Source organism: Ptiloglossa arizonensis, chromosome 6, assembly GCF_051014685.1.
Source record: "Ptiloglossa arizonensis isolate GNS036 chromosome 6, iyPtiAriz1_principal, whole genome shotgun sequence".
NCBI classification, from domain to species: domain Eukaryota; kingdom Metazoa; phylum Arthropoda; class Insecta; order Hymenoptera; family Colletidae; genus Ptiloglossa; species Ptiloglossa arizonensis.
Window position 1 is genome coordinate 8,647,974 of NC_135053.1, and position 20,977 is coordinate 8,668,950.

General features: G+C 38.4%; 1 protein-coding gene across 1 annotated transcript in view; it reads right to left on the reverse strand.

The window, feature by feature from the left end:
• Positions 1-20,977, reverse strand: part of Nmdar2 (glutamate ionotropic receptor NMDA type subunit 2) — a 390,479-nt gene that overhangs the window by 15,822 nt on the left and 353,680 nt on the right. Inside the window, exons 9-13 of the mRNA XM_076314368.1 lie at positions 11,053-11,200; positions 9,664-9,847; positions 7,194-7,333; positions 5,853-5,965; positions 823-1,107 (exon numbers count right to left, since the gene is read on the reverse strand). Coding sequence (XP_076170483.1) covers positions 823-1,107; positions 5,853-5,965; positions 7,194-7,333; positions 9,664-9,847; positions 11,053-11,200 — 870 coding nt within the window. The remainder of the gene's footprint in view (positions 1-822; positions 1,108-5,852; positions 5,966-7,193; positions 7,334-9,663; positions 9,848-11,052; positions 11,201-20,977) is intronic.

Sequence of the window (20,977 nt, forward strand, 5' to 3'; positions counted from 1 at the left end):
ATATGTTACAGAGGACAAGATTTGAAATAATTTTCTCCCATATGTATATAACCCCCGTTCAGTCATCATTTTGTATGGACGCTTTTATTCGAAAGCTACGCTAATGCTACCGCAAATTATTCCATCTCACTCAATCTCAAAATAACTGTCATCGATCTTCGTTATCGTCTTCGGTCAATAGCAGCAATGCCTGTGATATTAGGATAGCTAATGGACTGCAACTGAAGTGGGAATGTATTGTACACATACCGATGTATCGTATATGTACAATTCAATACAACAATAGACTACCATTGGTAGCAAAGAAATTTTCTTTATATCCAGACAACTACAGCCTGGGTGTGAGTGTGTACGAAAGAATTATTTGAAATATGGATTTCTATACTTGAAAATCATCGAAATCGATATTGCGTCCTTCTAATCTAAATAATTAACATATTTAATTTCATTAACTGTACATAAGCATATATCCACTACTGCAAGTATTGCGAATAGCTCTCGTACAATGCACCAATCATTTTTATCGGCTTCTCGACTCGGAATTGACTCTTGGCCAGCCGTGTCGCGATATATCGAACACCCTGTGCCAGTCGAGCGTTGAGCAGAACTGTAGTTGCGAACTAATCGTCGGGACGAAGACCGAGCGAACTTATTCGCGGGTTGGCGTCAACAACGCTTTCGAAACTTCGACAATGAGGCGTATACGTACACTTTAAGAGACGAGCGCGGTTGAACACGTCATCTGTCCAAGTTTAACGCACGACGGACGATAATTTCGGTAATTGCTATCGAACTTGGTCCGAATCAGATTTCTCCTCTTACCCGCTGATAACCGCTTCGATCCCCTCTGCGACACTGCTCCTGTTGAATACCTTCATGTACGCGTGCATCTCCTTGAAATACTTGGCGAGGGTGCTGTCCGTGTGACTCCACGGTATGGTGCCGAATTTGAACATGGGCTTGTGAGACCACGGTTTCGCCAGCCTGTGATCGTCCACGCCGCTGAACTCGTGGAACTCTTCCCTCGTGATCATGAAGGCAGCCAGATTAGCGGTGTAAATGGCGAGGAACACCACGGCGAACAACGCCCATACATTCGTCATGAATCTGTACAATTACGGTCGATTGTTCATTTCCCAGGCCGTGAAATATACGTGCGAGTGAACAACCACCGATGAAACTTTAAACATGGACACGGGGTGATCCCGTTTCGACGTTCAAGCGTCGATGATGGACGCGATACCCATGCAAATACTGTTCGGAAATTATGTACACCGTAAACCGTGCAAAATTAATGAATCAATAACGTCGATTGCGTTTGCCATGTTAGATCACGGCCGTTCGTTTTGACGGACGCCTCGCCGGTGTTTGGTTTGCGGTACTGTTCGGTTTCCAATGTTTATTTTACAATACGCGGTATTTGAGTTTCGGTCCGGTGTATAAAACGACGAGCGTCGAATTCAAACGAAGTAAAATCGGTTTCTTTCGATCCGATGCAGAAATCACGTGTACGAACGTTATCAAATATGTTGTAACAATTATTTTTTTCTCCGGTTGATGTTGATTTCGAAACTTGCGTTCACCGCGTCAATATTTGTTCAACTTTAGAAGTCTGTAGACTGTATTCGTGAAAATAATTTTTATCGATACTGGTATGTTAATTTTATAGATATTAGTGTTTAGAAGGAATGCTTTTATAACGTTTTAGAGTTTGAAATTTAGATATTCGGGGTAATGGAAGTTGGGAACGATTGGTCCAAAGTTAATAGAAATACTAGTAATATGGTATTAATGTAATATCTATGAGGAACGTGTGAGTTGGCATATCGTTGCTGAATTTAAAAATATAAACTATAGTTACATAGTTATTAAATGGTATGATAAATCATACGCGATAGAGTGGCTACAGATACAAGATAAAATTACACGAAAGAAAGGGTTACGTATAATAAATGTAATCAGTTTTAAAGAAATTTTCTATGTACATCGGGAAGTGCATATTTATTCCACGATAAGTCTTCTTTATTCCTGAAAGAATATTGCGGTTCATAATCGAGAAACTTAATGTATGTACAGTATAAAAAATCAGATTATGATAGTATTATAGAAGTAACTACCTGAGAAGAAACGAAGTAAAGATGAACTTTTTCCTCGTATTGAGGTTAATAATCGTAAAACTTAATAAAAAAATGTAAGAGAGATCAAAGTACGATGTTAAAACGTTATAATATGGTACTAAATATCTACCTGAGGAAAAATGAAGTAATTTAGGGATGAATATTTTACATCAAACGTGCAACTAATTTAACCGATATCATAAAATAAATAAAAAGACTTTGCTATTACCGTAACGTTGCACTAGTTCCTCACATTTTGCATTAATCGTTTGTATCTTCCATTATATCGAAAACAACCCAAATTTGAAAATCCGAAACATTATTAAAGCATTACCTGTAAAGATTCCTGTCTGTATTTAATTACACTTGAAATCGAAATCTCTAACAGTCGCTGATTATCATTTTGTCCTGCTCTGTTTCGATACCTCTCCTTCGCAATGTTCGTTGCTCGCTAAATTTGCATTTGTGATCGTCTCAGCCAATAACAAAAACCCGTGCAATTGAAGGTGAGACGACTAATTTGATTTGTTGGCAATTTACGACCTTTGAGTAGTGCTTGTTCATTTAATACGAATAGGGATAGGCGTGTTGCGAATATGAGACACATGGATTGGCGCGATCAAAACGATGTGATTGGTAAATGAGAATGGTCACTGTCCTTTGTTGGTTGTTAAAATACATAGTTTCGACACAGTGATCGTTGTGACTCTTTTAATTCTCCATCCGTTAAAGTTTCTACTTTGTCCACGAGAAGAAGGCAAACAAATTTTTCCATCCCCACTCTAGTGTACAATCCACCAGTTCCTCTACTGTCGCGAGTATCGTCGCCATTGGTCGAGGACGATGAAGACGTTCGTGAGCGACCAATAACGACACAGACTGTGAACCAGAGTGGGGATGTAAACATTCGTTTACCTTCTTGTCGCGAACTCACAGTACATATTATTCCATTTCACTTACACGTGTCAACAAATCCTCCATCGTCTCGTTTCGCGATATTGATATTTTTCTCGATTTCTCTATATCTATCTCCGTGAATTCTCTGAAACAGGGTTACTATGTTTCGAGCCTCTAGCGAGAATTATATTCGAACGAACTCGCGGATACGTGAAACCGCGGTTGGGGAAACCACACACACGGAGGGTTCGCTGTATTATCATCGATACTAGAAACCGACCTTTGATAGGCAATCCGTTGATTGTAAATAACGCTGAGCTCGATCTCCGCTTTTACGTTATAGATTTTCTATCCATCGTTCTCAACGGTGAACTTAAGCACCTGGTTAATTTTAATTCGACCGTATTAGTTCGGAGCTAATCGATTACAGAGAGATCGACGAACAAACTCGTTTAAATCACTCCTCTCTCTACAGTTGCAACAAAGCGTCGAAGAAAATTCGCTCGCGTTTAATTTCCCCAGAAACAGGAATATTTCAGAGTCAGTTCGATTCCAGGGTGAAGGAGTTCAGAAGATTCCAAGATCAAATTCCCTCGAAAAGAATGTGGAATCTTTCACAGCAGAATTTGATCGAATTACGAATTTTGAAAATATTCTATTATTGCCTAGGTATGATTCGAAATATTTCGGCACAATTTCGTCAACTTCGTTCCCGTTGAAATTCCGTTACCCCGTTGAAACATATTTCTATTCTCCTGTTATCCGTGGCGATCGTTTCGTTACCCGATCCCCTCGATTGAAACGATCGCGCGACATTAATTCGACGTACGACGTCCGATCGGATATCGGGGCGATTTAACGACAACGGGATATTCGGATCAACGGAAAATACCTGCGGTTTCCACGCACCGGAAACGGATATCGATGTTTCGAACAACGGGGCTCGATTATTTTTCACAACGCGTCTATCGTTGATCGCGAACAACCGATCCGATACGATGTACGATAACGTTCAGCGTTTGAATTACGCGCGGCAAGGTTCTCGAAGTTACCGTGTTTAAGTGAGTAATTGATCGCGTTCACGGAGAATTAAACGAAACAGCGGAACGAGCGCATCTGAATTCATGGTTCGTCGTTTGAGAAACGAGATGCACATTTTTCACGAATAATGTTACGGTTAGATACAGTTTCTTGGCACAGACGGAAAGTATTCCACCCCTGGGAATATATTCGGTCTCGTGAATCCGCACTATAATCTAAGATATTACTTTTTGATTTAAACGACTTCCTCTTACTTTACGTTCCGAATTATACCGTGTTGTTGCGGGCCAGACTGCGTCCAGCGACAAATCCTACCGCCCGATCAACACGACAAAAAAGAAACAAGAGATAAGTTATGGTCGTGTCTGTGAATGTTGATCCGATCGTACTCGGTATGAGTGCGATGTTTTGTAAGAGTAGAGAGAAACTGGAAGTAGGTTGGCAATAAATGTAAGTAAGATTGGTAGTACGGGAACATAAATGCGTGTTATACAGATAGAGGAGTCACTTTAATATACGGTAAAGAGAATTCTTTGTTATTGAACGCATAGACACGTGTTACTATTCGTTAAAGAGAATTCCTTGTTATTAAATATATTCCTCGCAATTATTGAATATACAGCCAAAAGTGAGTTCACATTCATTAAACGATCACCATTTTCATCACGGTGTTCAGATTGCCAGTGCTATGCGACAACGTTGCATTTACTGATTGAGATTTCGCCGAATTTTATGCTGTTTTTGTATGTTTGTTCCACTATTTACCGTTTTTCCGTGGTATCGATTTAATAGAATATGTAACAGTACGTTGTGTAACTGAACGATGTTTACATGGAAGAATGAATGTGACACGTGTGCATGAAAAATATTCTGTCGACGAATGAGCACTAAAATTCTTTTCATGGAAACGAGTGTGTCGTAGTATGGTTTAGGTAGTATTTGTATGACATAATTTGAGAGCGAACGATGAAGAACACGGAGTGTGTAATCGAAAGAGTTGTTTCTAAGAAAAAGAGAAAGAAAGAGAGATTTATGAGCGAGCAATCTGTTCAGTTTGTATCGTTCTATGTACTCGATTTTGCAATATACTATTTGTAAATTAAAAGTGTTTATTCGCCCGCATTTCCTTCCGTTCTTTAACCGATTACATGTATTTTCCATAACTAGTTTCAGAAAAGAAAACCATCTCTGATTTTGACAAAGGCACGTTGGAAACCGATTATTCTCGCAAATAACACTCGATAGCCAATCGTATGTGGACAGTATCGCATTATCGTACGACCGATATCGATCGGTCGAATTAACAAACAATTTCGTCGTTTCACGACACCAGTTATGACGCTACCTCGAACGACATTACCATTTAGGACATTACCATCGAACGTTATCGACGCGCAAAAATTCAATTAACAAAATGATCGTCGCACATTCGGTCTCGTGACGATCGACTGTGTGGTTTTCCCGACGAGACGAGGTATCGCGTAAATTCGTTGTTTAATCGAAACAATCTCGAAGGGTCGCGGTACGAATGGGAAAACGATCGTCGAGGAACGTTTTATTGTCCTATTTTCGAGAAACGCGGGGAAAGGAGAATCGAGTCATAAAACATGTAAATGTAGACTCAACGTCGACGGACGCATTTGTTAAGTTTTCGACGATCCTTTGATCACGTCTGATCCCTCCCTTGAATGGTGGAAAACGCATTAACCGAGTTTTGCGAGCGTTCTCTTATTCCCCTCTTTCGCAGCTATGATTCTCGACGATGATTTTAATTTCGATAGAAATTGTTTTACCGACCTGGCTGTGAATCCCCTGGGTGAATCGATATGGACGGCTGCCTGAAATAATACGGCCCAGACCAGCCAGTACGTGCGACAGAAAGAGAACCGATGGTTGGGCGATGGATTCTTCTGCGAGCAACAGAAACATTTTACATCGAAACCGAACTCCATTTGTAGCTGTTACTGCAATGTAACGTAATAATAACGACGCAATAATAACAGAACGTTCTACTCGGTGTGCAGGATTTTCGAGACGTGGAGAAGTTGCGGGGACACTGACACGTAAATACATTAGAAAAGCAAGGAAGCTGCGATTTAACGTGTACTAGTGGAAAACAAATGGTACGAAATAAAAGTTCGCTTCGAGTTGCTTCCATTCCGAGCAACTCGGTGGCGTTTCTTTTTCAGAGCCGATTTTCGTGCAATTAAAACGATTCTTCAACGTAAGTAGGGATTAAAGACAGATTCGAGCATCTATTCACGAAATGTTTTCATTAACGTGTAAATTGCGATAAAGAATTAAAGAACAAGCGATTCGTTAGGAGAAATCCCCGAGTTACAACCTTTGTATCTGTAACAAACGAATATTTTCTTCGGATTCTCGTTTTCTCTACGCATCCATTTCAATGCAATTTAATTACAATAGAGTGTGGAAGCACGAAGCTCCATAGCATTCTTCTTTTAATCTTATCTTGCTAAAGCAACAATTATTTGCATGAAAATAAAGGTACAAATGAGTCAACATAGACTCAAGGTTTTAGCTACTTTTTTTTTTATATTTTTCATCGTAAAATTGTGAAAAACAGTAATTACTTTTATGAAAATACATATAGATTATATCCACGAGTCGATAGAAACCCAGTATCTTCAGAAGAATCCAAAACACTCTGAATTTAATAAGGTAGGACACTTCAAGCTGTCGTCCTTAAACTTACATTTTACATCGATAATAAATATTTTACGACAATTAGGGCTTCATACCGCATGCAACGTTGCGCACGGAAAAGGAAATGAGACAAAAATTACATGCAGTCTGCGCATGCATTCTACCTATGGACTCGCAAACGTTGAATCGGTGAGAAATAATAAGTTCCCCGTCGAGCAACAATTTTCAAATAAAAACAAAAGTGATAATATTTTTAAAAATAAAGTTGATAAAGTAACGCAGCTGACGTTACGTATACATTGAAGAGCAGGACGCGATGTTGGTCGGTCCATAATTAATCTTCTTTTTACTACAGAAGGTGAAGTGTCATTAAGATTAACGATATAGTCCGGTGAATAATACACTCAATGGGGAGTTGTGCTCGGAGGTGAGAAACCATACGTATGTAAGAAGAAGCGAAATTAATAATACCAGTCTCCGCGCACGGCGTGAAGGGTTTACCTTCATGTTGAAACCGGATGGTGATAACCATTCGAAGAGTAGTATCATTACCGTGGCCGCGTGTATCGCAACGATACCAACTAGCATCCAAGATGCTGTATCGAACGGTTCTGAAACCAAAATAGAGATCGTATGATCGTAGAGAAAGCTTATAATCCGACAATGGATCGTTTCAACGATCTCGTCGTTAAAAGAAACCGTTATTCTTTATTCGATCGCCGATAACTTCATAATTGTAAATTATCCGCAACGGGTGTTTTAATCCGTTGATTCTCGTGTTAACTACTGATCGTTCGACCTAGAATTTTCACGAGGATATCTTGCACGGTAAAATGAAACCTCGATTATTGCACGAGAGTCTTGTTCGTGAATTGCATTGACAATTGAAAGGAATGGCCACTTAGCAGCGAGTTAATTTAAAGGCGGAGTAATCGATAGCAATCGCATTAATGGAGATGTACCGTATGAAAGTTTAATTACTTTGATGACTCCACGATACTCGATCGTTACGAAAATTTTCAGCCTTGTATTTCAGCAATAATGGAGGTTCCACCGATCCTGTATCCCACGCGAGGATGTTCTGTGCGTTATTCTATCGTATCACTGTCCCATTTGAAACGTATTAGATCGTTTTGATCATGCGTAACACGATGCAATAGAATAATCTTCGCTCGAGTATCACCGAATGGATGATCCACTTGTTCGTATATATTAGATGAGATAAAACTTGTTTACAGCCATTCTTCAAACACTGCACATGGACAGCGAACGTGGTAGAACAGGAAACGAATCATCAACTGTAGAGAATTAAAATTTTGACATTTCCCATTGTATTTTCACGAGAACGTTATCAATGGTTCGACGAGATTTGTCCAATAAAACTGAGTTCAAATATGATTTTTTTTCGATTATTTTTGATAATTGCGAAATTGAAAGTTTTCTAAAAGTGTTTCGAACAACGTATAATTAAAAATAGTCTAAAAAACGTCGTGTTTGGATTTGTTTTCATCGAGAAAACGTCGTCGATTCATTAATAATAAAATAAAATCTCTCTTGTACGAAATTCCGTTTATCGAATACTATTTTAGCTAAACACTCCGCAATTCGCACACCATATTATCCAAAGGTATGTTTATACTCAATTGGGTGCAAATTTAACAGTGGAACTCTGCTCGTATAATTTTAACGAAATATTATTGTAGGTGCTTCGATTAATAAAACGGAGTGTAAAATTAATGACTATATTAACATGCGTCCGCATATTGGAGCATTTGTGAAGCTTTAAAGAAAGAAGGTCCGAGGTGATACAAAGGGAATTTACCTTTACTCCACGAATTTACTAAATTTACCAAACAAATTTGAAATCTGTGAATATTTCACCAAGTGACGAATTTTATTATTCCTTATACTATCGTTGATATTAATATCGTTGTATATTTTCCTTTATAAAATATACAAAGATTAACAAAAAAAAAGGTTCAATGCTAGAATTTGAAAATTCGTTTATTCGAATATTTGTGTTGGGACGATTGAGATTCTACTGTATTTTCGTATTTACATTTTGGTTTCTAGAGTATATAAAAATTGACATCAAAAGAGGTTCCATATTGCTGTTTCAAATGTGTTTTCTGTCCGAAAATATGTTTATCCGCGTACTCGTATCGTACGATTAGTTCGAACGATTGAAATTCTATCGTGCTCTCGTGAAAGAATAAAAATTTTAATTTTGGGTAGCTCGATGAAATTCGATACCGTATGTGATGAAAATTGCTCGCGCCTGTGATCGTGTGCAGTGCAAGTCAACGAGTCACTCGCGTTGAATAAACAATAACAGAGGCGGGGTGACTCTGTTGTTATTAAGCCGGTGACAGAGAAGCGGGGTTTACTGTAAACTGTAATACAAACTGAAATCTCAGCACGAGCTGCTAATTGAAATCGTGGAACAACAAGAATTGATCGATAACAAAAATTCGAAATAAGAACTTAATTACTCGTAACACAATTTCTAAAAGCAATAATGACGAAACTTATAAGTGTATACAACCGCGTGAGAAAAGTTAAGAGTTCACGAGACATTGGTCTGAATTAATGTTTCCATTCGATATTGAAATTAAATTAACAGTAACAAGAGTCTCGTGATTCTTGATTAACGAAAGAAACGAACGATTTTAAGTATTTAAAATTAGAAGGCGAAGGCTGCCAGTGTTAATCAGTTGTGAAATTAATTTATCATAAAAAAAAGTACTTTCAAGAATAATTATTCCTCGTAATGTAAACTGAAATCTCGAACTAAACTGTATAAACTAAAAATCGACAAACAACGGTGACAAGCATCTCTTTCCTTCCGATTAAAATCAGGAATAATGGTTCATGTACCTAAAATCAAGATTTGATCTTGAGATATTAACCTTAATTTATCGAACTTCCCATAAATACTCACCAAGAAAGGCAGTGGGAGATATTATACCAGTCCTCTTAGCAACCACGATCGCGATTCCAGTTTCCATGTACGGCACCGTGAAGTCAACTACGGCTTCTCTTTCGGAGTTAATCATCAACGACGTCATCACCATGTCGGTCTTCCGATTCACCAGATCCGCCATTAGACCATTCCATTTTCCGTTCTATGAACAAACAGTACGCGACAGTGGTTTTCGTTCGTATTCACGGTTTAATCGTCACCGTAAATGATGTTATACGGTGCTACGGGACATCCATCGATTAACGATTATATTAAATTCAGACGCGTTGTTAGAAAAGTTATATATCCGAGGATCCAAGTATGCGCGTAAATGTAAATATACAGACAATATATGTGCATTTATCGACCTCGAAATGGTACTCTATCGTTCGTGTACTCCAAAAATGCATTCTTGGTGTAAATTTTCGGGCACTGTTAACGAACACTGGTCACAGTTACGCGTGACATTTATCGATATCGTTTCGCGACTTTAAAATTTAGCAATGTGGAACAAACGGGCTTCGTTGATGGTTGTAACAGCGTTGGAACTTTTAAAACGCTACTGTAGCAATTATAGTGTCCATTGTAGCGATTACAGTGTCCATTGTAGCAATTATTGATCACTTCGAAGAATCAAGATCACTCGGTTGGCTTTACAGGAAACCGATTTCTTAATAGATGACGGAGGGTGGATCTCGGAATGTTTCGAGAGCACCCAGCCTAGGGATGAAATTATTAATTGAAGGAACACTGGACAGTGGTGTCCTGGAGCAGGATTCGTGTTTATCGGAGGATATTTCATAATTTGTGAGATGTCAGGGATGGATGAGTGGATGTCACGAGAGTCAGGATTCAAAAGAGAATTTGGACACTTGTAATTTAAATTAATGCGTATGTATCGGTCAGGGCGACAATTAAAAGTAATTTAAAAAAAATAAAAAAAAACATAACGATTGGACAAATATTGTAAAAGTTATAAAAAGGTAACAAAAAATAACATAAAACGTAACACATGTTCTATCGTACTTCGGTCTAAAACCTAAACAAAAACTATCATTGGCTTCGGCGAGAAAGTGAAAAGGTTTCTTGTATCGGAAAAGGGGTCAATTTGGCCTGTTCCGAACTTCTTTTTGAAATTATTTAATTATTAACGATGTCTTTGCCTACAATATTCGAGGACAATTATTAAAATAGACAACTAATGGTACTCGTAAATTAATTTGTCCTTTCCACATCTAACTTCCAAGATGTGATCTGATACTAATAGGAATACATTCATCGTCGGTGATTCTAGTGTTAAACTAAAGCTTGTCTCGTACTCGTACATTTCTTACAAATTATCATCCAAAATGTAAAATTCGGACTTACTTCTAGCGTACCCCATTTGCCGTCTTCCACCCTAACGAGCTCGTAGGTAAACCCGATTTCTTCGGAGAACTTCTGAAGCAGATCGATGCAGAACCCGCTGCAACACTGGTAGAAGCTCTCGTTCTTCTGCGCCGATTGAATGTCCATTCTGGAAAACGACGAACACTAAATAAATTCATTCTCTCGTAATTTCTTGAGATTGTTCATGTATCGTCTTCGTAATTTCTCGAGGAGATTCGCGCGAGACACTCGATGGGGTGTCGATTAATAACAACACTACACTTACGAGAAGCAAATTGTCTAACATAATCAACTTAACGCGCAGCCGGATGGTAAATAATTTTCTGTATATAGGAATATTGCGTCAAACGTTTTGCGTGGATAACAATGGGTATTGTTGCCTTAAATTGTATAAATATAATAGTCGTACTAGGTACGTGTAAAAACGAAACAATGGACTTTTCAGAAAATACTAATTATATTGGTAGTTATATAGAACAATACCAAACGAATAAAAAAGTTGAACGTAACGCTTTAATAATGATCAGAAAATTATAATATAGTACGGTTAGTTATAGTGAAAATAAATAATTGAAACAATACAGAAAATTAATCAGCCACAAATTAAACTTTAATTGACTATTTTAAGCATTTTCAATTATTTTTAACAAATATAGAAAACAAACACGAAGCTTTAAAACGATACGAACGTCTGCAACGAATGTTGTTTGAAAATTGTTCTTTTTTACAAAAATAACCTCTAATGTCCTCTTTGTTGGTAATTTCCTCAACGTCACCTACGATTTCTAAGAGAAGATTTTTCGTCGGATATCCTTTTGTTCCAAACAGGGAACACCGGGTGCTGACTGTTGTCTTCCACATGTTTCAAAACTTTTCCACAAACTCAAAATTGACTACATCTGCGTCCAAACTATCACAGGAGCGACTCGTTTAACAATGTAGCATGTTTCTCACGTAGTTGTGCAATCTGGTTGAATACGAGACACGTTGTTAGGTCTGGTCACACCTGTGTGTGCCAAATCTGATGATAATGATGCGCCCTGTAATTGAAGCTTGTGAACAACAGTCAACACAATTACGGCAATGAATACAACTAAGATTGAGTACACCGTTTCCTTGAGTGATCGTAAAGATGACCTTCGGGCAATTTGTGTTAATCAACGGATACGTTGAATCAATTGTTAAAAATAATTGAACGACAGAAAATTTCGTAATTTTAGTGTAGCTTACAAAGGGTACGTTAGTATCGATCCTCATTGGTTTCAATGAAATTTGTCAGGCTTATACGCGAACAACAATTTTAAGCGGAATGCTTTTTGTAAGTAATACTTTTTGCTCCAAAACACCGCATTTGTGGCTTGTGTCGCAATGAATTTTGGTGGGCATTTATGCGGGACGCGTTTCAACGATCATTAACCGCAAGACGCCTGTTCAAATATATCCTAATTATCCGTGCACAATGGGTGTAATTGACGAATAAATTTTGAGGGAAATGGTGGCTAATGACGGACGCGTTAGACAAACGAAGGAACAGCGCTCGCCTTTGGCGGTATTATGCGAAATTCAACCACGAATGAGGATGATGCTTGCTGGATATTACAACAACAGCCACTGGACATGAAATAGTCCTGTGTCAACTCACGACGTACAGAGGTTTGTGATTTGCGTTGTGCGAAACGTGTAAAAGCAAGTAGTACAGTGGCTGCCCTATAGTATGTGCAAACATTTGTGTAGTACGTAATTAGGTCCAACTCAATTACGGTGTTTATTTCGGTGCATAGGTCACACGATTTTGTTGAAAAATTAACAATTTTCTCCAATTTTCTTCATTAAATAACGCACAACGCGATGTGTTAAATTAACTGAAAAAAATTCGGTAAGTCATAGATGGGATGCACATGGAGACGACTACGAAAATGGTTTTACGAATACAAAATTAACGTATTCGAGATGGCTGGTCAATTAAAATGGCAACTTTGATTCGAATGAAAGAAGAGCCAGAAAAAAAGATATCTTTGAAATCTTTCAACGAATCCCACATATTAAAATTATTCCGTAATTATATTTAGAAGATCTTCGAAGCACCTGGCAGAGAGATTCTGGAAACTAGGACGAGCTATAGTTGGTTTCCTCAAACGATACGATTTAGCGAGATCTTCCTTAGAAACTTCCAAGATATAATTACAATTATATAATTTCTCTTCGTGGAATCATACAATATCTTTTCTTGTTCAAAAGATCTGTACATTTCATTGTTCTCCAAATTTGATTCTCTTCGCATACAAAGGAATTATAGGGAGTTTTAGTTTCTAGAAACATCTTGTATCGAGGAGAAAAATTAATACGTGTTAATGATCAAATTGAATAAAACTACTCTTAAATACTGCAGTAATATATAGCTTGGTATAAATTTAGCACGAAGATTTCTGTATTACGTTTTAATAGGATAATTTTCGCGAAGAAATTGTTACGATTGCACAGATTCGAAGAAATGTTAAATAATTGTTCGCAAGAAAAATATTCGACTCGGAAGAAGACGTTTTATGTGAGAAACGATCATTTTTAGATACAGGTCCGAAAGATGAAGTTCACGTGACCTCGATAGCATTGGTCGTCGTGTTATTCGTTTACGAGTGACATTAATGTTATTATTACGGCGACGTCACTCTGGTGCGACTGCATTTTTTATGTTCAAGTACGGTACTCGCTGGCACTCGGAGAAAGTTTTACGAAATCGATCGGTCAATGATGCATCGAGTCTATTTTACTTTCAAATTAGTCAATAAAATTATACGACGCACAGTATGATGCAACTTGTCTCAAATAATTTTTACTTAGATGAAAGAGAATGATTTTCATTGGAAAAAACTTACACGATCTTGAAATATTCTCATTTAAATGCAATTCTACCGTACGATTCTCCTTTCTGAACCACGAACGTTTATCGTATCATCCGTTTTTTAATATCGAAGTTTGAAAACAGTTGCGTCGGATATACGATTTAAGAACCACACTGTATTAAACTCCAACCGTGAAAAGTACATCGAAGTATCGATTTGCTCCGCGGTGGACTGAAAAATATTCAGTCACTCGCGCGTATACTTTGTGACTTCCTTAGACAGCCGGTCGTAAAATCTTCTGTAACGCAAACATATCGGTGTGGTGGACCTTCTGACAGGAAAGAAGAATACGTATACGTTACGGACACGTTAACTTCGTTCGTGCGCGGGACGCGCGGTTTTACTCGCGTCGTAAAACTTTATAGAGTTTCTAGGGATTGTTAAACATTTGTCGAGCACGTTTAGCGGTGTACGATGAATCGGTAGTTTTTCCAATGAGGCAGACAATTGTAAATGTAAACTTTAACGAAGTACGCTCGTAATTCTTCATCCAACCGAGCATTCGCGCATTCGCGTCCGCTTTTGTCGTGAAAAATTGCTCTTCAGAGTTTGAGTAGGTTCGTGACATTTATACATTTCACGGAGTTACTTCCAGTGTTTCAACAACCGGGAAATTTTCGGTCGCAGGTCTCCTCTGGTTCGTGGGGAATAAGTATTTACGCGCGTTCAAAAGTACAATGAATCTGTTCTTTTTACGTACCTCGAGAGAACCACACTCGTACTAAACTCTTAATGTAAAAGTCTTGGAACTAGTAAATTCTTCTCATTTAAAATATCTCCGGGCGAGCGTGTACCAAACTACTTTTCGAATTGAAATTTCGCTCAATGGAAATTCCAGGAATGCGATTCAGATTTATCTCGACCCACATGGGAGTTTCACCAAAGTTCTCCGCTGAATGGCTAAAAGGAAAGTGTTCGAAAAGTGCTTCTCAGCGACACTTGATTAGAGTTCAAAATTTCTTTCCTCGAGCTTGCAGCCTCGCGAAGGAAGACGCACACGTTGCACTTCCGCGGGAAGTATTGCCACGAACTGTCGGTGTTAAGAATCGATTGCGTCTTTTCGATAACATTTTTTTTTTTTTTTACTCGTAACTGCAAGAAACGAAACTCAAGGGCTGCCTCGAACAATTACAAGTTTTATTCGTAGAATCTTATTTTTATGCTCGGAGAGCTCCTCTTTCTTCCAACTTTGTGTATTCAATTACCGTTTGTGCGCGATTGTGGCCCATCGTCTATTTTTACCGCGGAACATGAGAAACAATTACCTTTCTTTTCTGTTGGCACACTGCCATATCGTTCTCACTCGAAGAACAAAGAGATGTCATCGCCTATAGCACGCTTTATTCCCAGAGAACTGTTTGTTTCGCTACCCGAGCCTCCTTTTCACATTCTTCCACAAAGAAACATAAATTCGGAAGATAATGCTGTAACGATGGTACTCGACACTTTGGTGTGTCGAACAGCGAAGACGTTAACTGAAAATGATTCTTGAGAAACGCACTCGATACTATACTTGGATTTACAATCTTTAAGAAGCGTGATTGAACATTTTTATATCTTTTTCCTACTTCTCGTTGCTCTGTTTCGTATCGAATTACACGAGAGGCGCGTCAAAAATAAAATCGGACGGATTCGTACGAATTTGACTAATAGAACCTCGATCTCATCAAACGTGTCCTCTTTTGCATCGCTACATAAACGAGCGGGCAGATATCGTATTAATATCCATTTCCAATATCGGGGAGGGAAGATACAAACACGACGTATTATTTTCGATTTAAATACATTTAAATAATAGCAATTGGATCTAGAACGGAGCGAAGCAAAATTGAAGTTAATAGAACGTGGACCCGACTCGATCCGAGGATAATTGCAGCTTCGAAAAAGTCACGATGCAGGATCCTGTGCGTATGAAATGCTCGTTTACAGCCTCGCTGAACACGTATGTACCGTACAGAACACAGTCGACTCGCGCAAAATTTGATTACCAGTATGAAACAGAGTCTGTCATCCTGAACTGACATCCCCGGAAGTTCCTTGGGACTTAACAGGAATCGCTAAACTTTGACAGAGTTTAGCGAAACCACTTGGAACGTCAACGAATCTCGTTGAACTCGACGCAATCCCACCTTACCACGTTGGTCTTGTACGAACTCTCTAAACTTTAGGGTTCGCTAAGACGATATCCAATAATGTCTGGAGAGATTTAGCGGGTTCATTGTAGAGCTACAGATATTTGGTAGGGATCAGAAAGTCTGGACAGATTGGTTCGAAGAGCTCGATTCTTGTCCAACAGAATCTGATGAAGTTTGACGAAGTTCGAAGAAACATGACAAGGTACAATCGGTCTCGGAAGATTTTAAGAGGTTCGGTACGGTTCGATCTGACACGAGATATTAGATACTTTGAGTTGTCTCGCGAGACTACGAGCATCTACGAGACTCGATGCAATCCAAAGACAAGGTCTAGAAGGTGCAGCAGATCTAGAAGATCTCGAGAAATCCTGTATGATCTCAAGAATTTATACCGAGTTGTTCCAGTAGACTCTAAATAGGTCGTGATGTCTAGGTACATATATAGTTATGTGTAGAGACTTCTGATAAACGGACAAAGCCTGGAGACAATTTCTAGCGAACCACCTTTCAGCCAATCTTTCAGAAATAAACAACACACAGTTGAATTTGTCTCGATCCAACAGTCTGACCAGTTTCCGTAGATGGTCGTGGATCAAAAACGTTTAATTGTGTTCTATTGCTTTACGCACACGATGATCAATGTCTAGTTCAGTGTTCAGTACTCCGATTTGTAGTACAGTACTCCCGTTTTACCAAAGCCTGATTACGTCTTATGGTAATCTCTAAATCTTTGAAGTCGTCCTATTCGGAGATGCACATTCAGATATAATCCACTTTGATAAACTCGGATTTACAGATTCAAGTTTAAGTGTTTTTTGTGGATAATATTACACCTTCTCTCCACGACTTGAACTTGTAACCAACATTTGGTACAATTTATTCCTGCGATCGGACTGTAAACAGTTTCACCAGCAACCGATTTCAGTTACCACTTTATCGTCACACTTAACGTATACTTGTATCCGGGTTTACGAAATACTTTTATAGCGGTTTGCGTGAAATTGCGTTGTAAACTTAAAAGAAATCCGCTTTCGGGTAAAAGGAGAAAGTTAACTCGAATTTCGTAAACTCTGAGCGCGGCCAAGCATACACGTTAAATGTGAAACCTTTGAACCGCCGCGAGAATGTTCGGTTTAAAGACATCGTGAACTCCGAGCAACAAAATCGATCGTCCATTGTCGATACTTTCCAAAGTGTGGTACAGCGAAGACGTGGCCGTTTGGAAGTCTTTTGGGAGTCTTTACTTTCGTGAATAAAAACGACCGGAAGTTTCGTCGGGATCGCCCATTGCGGCTGAAGTTGGGCAAGAAAATGGAAGAAAATGAATTAATGCGGCCGAATTTCGATCAAACGCAATTGAGCGCTCATTGGACAAACAGTGTCGTCGACAGTGATAAGCACTGAAAATTGAATCGGCTCGAGTGTGCGATAGAAAGTTGGGTACCTTCTATTATTTCGGACACACACTTGTGTCGATTCAATTTACGAGCAGAACTTTGCAAAATCGGTTACTAGCAAACCTCTAGCTGCCGTACTTGTTCGTGACAATATTCGGCTGGAAGTGGCCTCTGTCACAGAATTGGCTCCCGAATTGTTGGGAAGTCTCGTGTAGTTCCCAACATTCGTTTTATTACTTACAAACGATTAATTCGATAATAATTTTCCCAATTACGAAAAACAATTTCGCAAGACGATTATAGTTTATACATGTTTCTCTTACGTAGACGTGTTTCTATTTATACGATGTCTGTCGTTATTGCAAGCTTCGTTCGTGCTTTTTTCATTGATATTCGAGCAAATAAACCACGTCCAAAGAACACCGTAATAAGAAACAAAATACGTGTATTTTTTCGTTTTTCCATTATTTAACGAATTGTTGGCCGAGCATCGAAGATTCATATTTATTGAAAACGATGGAAGTTAATTACCAGGGTTTATAATTTTCCAATGTTCACGGATAAAACTAAATATCTCTGAATATTAATACCGTTATATGTATAATAATTCATAGTGTATCGACTCATTTCAAGTACGAGAGTTCGTCACGGACGCAATTACGTTTCTCGAGTGAAATATTCAAAAATGGACCGCGTTCCGGGAAAGAAGAACCGAATAAAATGATGCAAAAATAAGTAATAAAAAGCACCTGCTTGAAACAAAAAGATCTTCACTTCGTATGCATTCCTGAGAAGAACCACTTGTCAGTATATTTGACAGGAGCCTCACGTAGCGATGGAATAGAGAAAAATCGAGATTCATGCTGGAAACGTGGAAGTCATGCTGGATAGGTCGTGCACGACGATCGTGCTTTCCAATGTTGAAATTATTGCAAAACTTGTCTAATTCATTTTTGCGAATTCAACGAAACAATTTTCACGATACAGTACTGTACCGAAGATATCGTCGTTTCGATCAAGTTCGTTAAATTAATATTTACAACGAAGAAAGTTACTTCGATCTCACCGATATTGCGTTACTTTTCCGTGTACAAGTTACTTAATCGTACGTTAAGACTGAATGTACTCTCGAATAATCGATAGCTTCTACGATGATCGGGCGATAAAATAAAAATGAGAAACCGTGTATGTTAAATGCACTTCCGATACTTCGGTACATTTTCGTCCGAAAAAAACTGTCTCTCGATACCTCTTTTCCATTTTATAGGAGGTCCTTTATGGTCTCCCCGAGGTGCTTCCTACCGTTCACATTCCGCATCATCGACCACGACACAACTTTGTGGCTGCACAAGTACCGGGTTGGTGCATTTCCTTTTGCAGTTTCTCTGCCGTTTGCCGCGCTTCTATACAGGGATGCCCGTTTCGAAGACAATTTTTATTCGATACTATATCGCGGAAATTGTCAAGGCAACTCTGCAACTTTTTGAATCGATTCGATTCGTGTATACCACCGATACGAGCGTAACGTTGTCAATTCTTTAACAACGATTTCGATTGTAAGCATGATGCGTGATTAGTTCTGAAAGAACGTGAAATACATTTCTTCCCTGAAAAAGTGATCAACGGAGCAGTATTCGGTTCGATCGATCGAACGATGCAATTTTCTTCAACTTTCTTCCAACTTCAACGATGGAAGATTTTTAATTTAAAAAGTTCCTCGAGCTTCGAAATAATAGAAACTGTCTACCTTCGATTCTGAGCAATGTACGCGATTGACTTTGAACAGACGTGAAATCTCTTTCTCCAAAAGATGAGCTAACGAACAGCGCAATTTTTGCTTCGATCGGTTGAATATTACAGTTTTCTTTCTAATGTTTAAAGTTTTCAATTTAAGAAGTAATTTTTCAAGGATAGAAATAATAAAAACTATTTACGATCCACGGGGATGGCCACAGAACTTGTTTCGAAAATCAGTACAATAGTCAAACGTGTCAATACTCGTTTCATTTACGATGATAAGAAGCCATCGTGTCAGTATTTGTTGACTTAACGTTTCTAGTACGTGGAACGTTACTTTTAAAAAATAGGAACGATATTTGTAAAGATGACGACCTGATTAAAATTTGAGCGCAGTTTCGTGCTGAGAGAAGCACGTTGATTAAAATTTGTCAGCTGTTTAGCAACTATTAATGCGATGAAAGAAAAGAAATGGAGAGCGTTTCATCCTGATCCTGCTAGTGGACTCAGTAAAGTATCCTAGCAGGTCCTGCCTTATATGCTGTGATATTGGGAGCTTGGTAAAGGATTATATATATACTAGATTGTTCAATAAGTTTTGTCGACTTTTCCATTGTAAAAAAATACTATGATACTTCAACTTTGGACAATTGTAAATATACGAATGAATCGACGGAAACTTTACACATGTTCATCAAACAGTAGTATCATCTTTAGAGAAATAAAACGACGAACCCAATAGCTCCGTGTCTTATCAAACGACAAAACTTGTCGAGCAACCTATTATATACCAATCGGAGCTGGTATGAGAACTTCCGGGAAACGGTCAACGAATCGGTTTTCCATCTAGTGACGAATATGGGAGGTGCCACCACAGCTGCAACACTAATTTAAATTCGAGTTCATCCGATTATCAGAACATTCAAAAATAACATAGTTCGTATCTCCGATTGAATGTCATTCTGATCATCCATGTATGCATCAGAATTATCGTATAATTGTTCCCAGTACGTATCCGAGTATTCGTGAAATATGTGCGACTCTTGTATTCAATGTTCCACCGTACTGTACATTGATGATTCATCGTTACGCGCATTGAAGCGACAAACAATTTCTCTCATCACGAGCGATTCATTCTTTTGTCCTGCGCACAATGCGAATAATAATCTTAATCCTTGCGTTTTCAGCGCAATTTAAATCAGAGACTTTGAAACAGTCGGATTACATTGTACGGGATTTGTAACGAATTATTTGCATTTCACAATAACGAAAAGGAGTAATTTTGTTAAATCGAAATTCGTTCGATTTACTTACGTTGTAAGATGTTTCAGATATTATCGATTCGTGAAAGTTTTTATCTAGGTTTCTGGCACAGTGGATAAAGTGCATGTCGTCGTTATGCGAGATGTTCCAGAAATAAGTGCTCAAATTTTGAGAGTTTACTCTACTCGACTCAAGGACGTAAAAGAGTCGTACAGTCGTATGCTTCGAAACGTTTCGTTTTCGAGAGACAAATGACTCTTCGCCCTACGGCAAACTTGACGTTTTAACATCCTCGAGACGGGTAGAATAATCTTCCAAAGTTTCTCCCCTTATTTGTAGGTTATCCTATACCAGACCTACAGTCGAGTATCATTGATCGAACTACGAACTTACGTATTATTTAATAGGTGGTGCAAGCGGCAATATGATTATTCTACATTAGAAAATTAATTGAAAATGTAGAATAAAGTTT